This window comes from Fomitiporia mediterranea (genome assembly GCF_000271605.1).
Source record: "Fomitiporia mediterranea MF3/22 unplaced genomic scaffold FOMMEscaffold_1, whole genome shotgun sequence".
Classification (NCBI taxonomy): domain Eukaryota; kingdom Fungi; phylum Basidiomycota; class Agaricomycetes; order Hymenochaetales; family Hymenochaetaceae; genus Fomitiporia; species Fomitiporia mediterranea.
The window spans coordinates 6,340,104-6,344,764 of NW_006760386.1; the positions used below are offsets into that span (position 1 = coordinate 6,340,104).

The following is a 4,661-nucleotide window of genomic DNA, read 5'->3' on the forward strand; positions in this document are numbered from 1 at the left end:
CTGAGAGATTCAAAACCAAGTTTAGAGTCTCAAAACCAATAGCACAGATTGCAAACCATTACAAGTAATCATCCTTAAGGCTCATTATAGTATGACAGCCTCAAAAAAGGAATAGAAACACCTGTAGTCATAGATAGATGCCAATCCTACTAATCCAGCTCTCAAGGTAAGTTATCCCTGGCTAATTTGTGTATAACTATGCTCCATGTCCATTTTATTCTTACTAGGATTTCTTGAGCAATTTATTCACTCATTTATTGTCCTGGATTCTTTCTAGGAACAAAGACAATACCTTCATACTGGATGAAATTAATAGTCTACACATCCAAAACAATAGACTTTACAAACATAGGGTCATACATGTAAATTACACAACCTACAATGTTAGAAGAGTGCAGGACTCCCTGAACCCTTGTTTGTATGCAGATATTATGGTCTACTTGGATGACCAGTATTTCAACTATCTGTTCATATTTGTACAAATAGTTAGTATCTTCCATGTTAATGTTGCCTACTTTAGGCCTAGATTGAGCTCCTTACATTATAAAAGAATTGATTTTGTCTAGGTACAGTGGTTCAAGACTGAGGCAAGTTGCTCTTATAACTTTCAAGAGAAACAGCTCCAACAGATTCGTTTTTTACATTACTCTGAACCTGGTACATTCAGGTTTCTTGATTCTAACCTTATTATTTGGGGAGTACACTTAATTCTGAATTTCTCAAAAGGCTGTACTACTGACTATCTGCTACACTCTGTTGTTCATCATCTGCCAGAAAAAGATTTGGATTATTAGAGATACTATGTCAATATGTGAGTTAGAATAAGATATTTTAATATATTTTCACTCATATTATACATTATATTGTCTTATAACTAAATAAATACATAGATTTGCTAATAGGGATACATTTATGTAGTTTTGTAAGGGTGGAATCAGTCATAAAACAGTATAGCACTTAAACAATCATCTTATGTATAATATTTTGTATGAGATGAATGAAGACAAAAACAAAAACAAAGGCAAAAATGAGGATCCAAGAAATGAGGAAGGTAGCAAAGAATCTGGAGTGGATACAGAGGAGGAAACAGAGGAAGACTCAGAGGACAAGGAAGGAGAGGATTTGGACAGCTATACAGACCTATAGTAGTGAAAACAATAGACATAGGTTACATGTTTATGGAAATTTTGTGGTTACATATACTAATTGACAATCTGTTAATCATCTTCATGACACAACTTGCTCAGTGTATCTAATTAGAATAAAAATGCTTACAGGCAAAGTCCTCTCAATCAATTTCACATTGCTAGCATACAATTGAACTACACACTCTTGATTTATATGTGATAGACCCTACTCTACAAGTACTTGCTACTACAGACAAGTTGCAACTCAAGACAATGTACATTAACAAAGTACTTCAACTTTTTGTAAGTGTTTACTCTGTTTACTGTGTAATTAATGTCTACTCTGTTCTATACTGTGTTTAATGTCTATTTCCCTAGCCTACAAGTATAATTACTTCTTGACAATATGCTTTTACTCATTATATCTCTGCTGCTTTCTTACTCACTTGCATTCTCAATTTCCTACTGTTATCCCTGCTTACAATCTCAAATTTCCCTGGCTTCATCAAGGTCTTCTGAATGTCCACACTACTTGAATTGAGTTTGTACAGAGCTTGTAAGGTTGTTTAGAGACAAGGAACAATCAGGTAAGTACTACTTTGAAGTTTGAGAGTAATACTGTGTAACTCAACTGCTTCATCAAGGTCTTCTGGCTGTCCACTCCACCCAAGTTTCTTACTTCATTGTCTCTTACAGTACTCTCTAGACACACTTTCACCTGAACTGTGCTCTGTAACAAGCAGTAACAACTCTTAATCTCCTGTCAATAATTTGCTCAACATTGACTTTGATAAACTTGCTGAGTACCATTTACAGTCTTACACAGCACTCTCCAGACACACTTTTACTCAGACTTGGCTCTACAACAAGCAGTAACAACTCTTAATCCCCTGTCAATAATTTGCTCAACATTGACTTTGATAACATGCTTGTATTCCTTTTACTTTACAGTTGTACACTGAAGAGTTCTGATTTTAGTTACTATCAGATCTTCTTGATTTTATTAATTCTTTGGATTACATAATCACTTTCTTCATGTAGTTAGTTCTTTCCTATTTGGAATGAAAAGGGGAGGAGTTTTGACCAGAGCCTACAATGACACTAGAGGGAACAAGTCTACCAAAACCTTACCTCTCATTTTGGAGCCTACTGTAAGGGGTGGTGCCTCTGTTCTAAAGTGTCTGGGTTGTTTTTGTCTTAATCTTGGCCTTGAGGGCCTTACTATACTTGTTTTGAATCAAACTGACTGTTTTAATGTACAAGAAGTATGATAACATAACTGCTAAGAAGAGGATCAAGAGAAGTACTGTACTTTAACAGTAGCAAGCTTGAGGAACTTCTACAGTTCTTTGAAGACATTAAGATGTTAGCTACTAACTTCCAGAAGGATGCTAAGTGGATGTACAAGCAAGTGATGTACTACACAGTAACAAGCTGTAGTAGTTTGTAGGCTACTGTACCCAAGTTGAAGAAGAAAGGAGTGTACAATTAGAGTATTATGAAAGAGGAGATTAGAAAGCTCTATCTGGAGCTGATTAATAGTCAACACTATACAAGAGCCAATATTACACAACTAGTCAATGTGTAGAGTAAGAAGGAAATGATGGTACAGACAGAGTTTGGCCACTACTACTACAAGTTCTAGGTGTAAGCAAAGTACTTGAAGGAGTAAGGGAAGATGTCAGTATGTGAGTTAGACTGTGAGTTCTAGAGAGGGATCAGAGGGATGCTGAGGACAAACCTGACACAACAACTGGAGATTCTCTATGTGGACAAGAATGTAAGTGAGCTGTTCAAATTTGCTAATATAGTCAGGCTAGCAGACTATGTTCTTCTAGTAGGGCAGACAGAGGTAGGCTAAGACTAGACAGTAATGTTACTAAAGGAGAAGCTAGAGAAAGAAGTAGGAGACAAGTATACAAAGATTGTGAGGAAGCTTAAAGAGTTACAAGCCTAGGTCAACAAAGTAAGCAAGTCTAGGAAGATACTAATGAATCAAGTATGCAAAACTGACCAATCTGCCAATTCTGTAAAATCTGACCTGAAGTATAAGAGGACCTGTAACTTTTGTAGAAAGCAAGGACATTTTGTACATGACTGTAGGACTGTGAGCAAGTACACTCAGAGGGGGAAGTGTATAAGGTTGGGGCAGAAGATTGTGTTAATGAGTAGGGCATTTGTGCCAGCCAGTATAGAGGGAGTAATGTTGAAGGAGTGTATAGACTAATACTATAAAGACAAGCCTGTGTTCACAGTAGGCACAATCAATAAAGTAAAAGATAGGTCAAATGCAAGTGAGGGAGAAAAGTATAAAACTGTTCTTAGAGCAGATTTGGATGCAGAGGTGACAAGGTTGGAGGAATGCTTGAGGGATGTGAAGAGACAAAGAGAGGAGGCAAGGACTACAAAGGCTAACACAAAGTTAGTCAAAGTTAGACCAAAGCAAAGTACTGAGTCAAGTGAGATCATCAAGCAGGTCTTAGACTGGATGATAGACAGTGTTGTTACATTGACACACCACAAGTTGTTTGTAATAGCTCTGGAGCTCAAGTGCTAGTATGCAGCTAAGCTTATAAGGACGACTCAGATGTATGACAAAATGCTGAACAAGGCCAGAAGTGGACCTGTAAAGGTAGAGGAGGAAGAGACAAGTGAGGAAGCAAGGACTGACAGTAGAGAAGATTAGTACACAGGTACAAGCATTACATGTAAGGACAACAAAGCACAGTCAAGCCTAGTAGCAGAGCTAAGAATGAGTGGATTGTGTGGGAAAGTAGTAGATTATGTTAGATTGAGTCAGATTTGAGCTAGAGAACAAGAACAAGAGTAGAGTAGAGGAGTAAGTGTGGCAAACAAGGCTGGAAGTGTACTAGTAAGGACAAGGGAGAATAGTGTGATAGATGAGTAGTAGAGGCTGTTGTAAAGAGTAGTAGCAAGCCAGATGAACAAGGTCAGAAGTGTATCTACAAGGATTAAGTAGTAAGACAATAAGAATCAGTCAAGCCTAGTGAGAATACTAAGCACAAGCAGATTATGTAGGAGGACATTAGAAGCTGTCAGATTAGAGCAGTGTTGAGTAAGGGAGTATTGGATAGGCACTCTAGTCAGTAACAACAAGGCTGGAAGTGTACTAGTCAGGCTAGTAACAGTAAAGCTGAACAACAAATTGGAGACTGAGAGCTTACATAAGAAGTCTGGAGATCTCAGGTCAAATACAGGTGAGGGAATAGACTTACTAAAGGTAATTGTGAGTGTAAGTTGTTGTAAGTGTGTGTGTTGAGAGGCAAGGTTTTGGTGGGCTTGTTCCCTCTAGTGTTGTTGTGGGCTCTGGTCAAAACTCCTCCCCTTTTCATTCTAAATAGGAAAGAACTAACTACATGAAGAAAGTGATTATGTAATCCAAAGAATTAATAAAATCAAGAAGATCTGATAGTAACTAAAATCAGAACTCTTCACCTCCCCAAGCTTTAAATAGTGACTGTCCTCAGTCACTTGCTTTAAGAAGCAATAATGAAGGGTAAGTATAAGGAGTAT

The 4,661-nt window shown here is 37.5% G+C and overlaps 2 protein-coding genes across 2 annotated transcripts; both read left to right on the forward strand.

Moving 5' to 3' along the window:
• Nucleotides 1–227: 227 nt before the first annotated feature.
• Nucleotides 228–566, forward strand: FOMMEDRAFT_72012 (uncharacterized protein; the record flags this gene model as incomplete). The annotated part of the gene is made up of 1 exon (XM_007262125.1): nucleotides 228–566. A coding segment is annotated over one exon (339 nt), but the record flags the coding sequence as incomplete, so codon positions are not given.
• Nucleotides 567–794, forward strand: FOMMEDRAFT_74796 (uncharacterized protein; the record flags this gene model as incomplete). The annotated part of the gene is made up of 1 exon (XM_007262126.1): nucleotides 567–794. A coding segment is annotated over one exon (228 nt), but the record flags the coding sequence as incomplete, so codon positions are not given.
• Nucleotides 795–4,661: the final 3,867 nt, after the last annotated feature.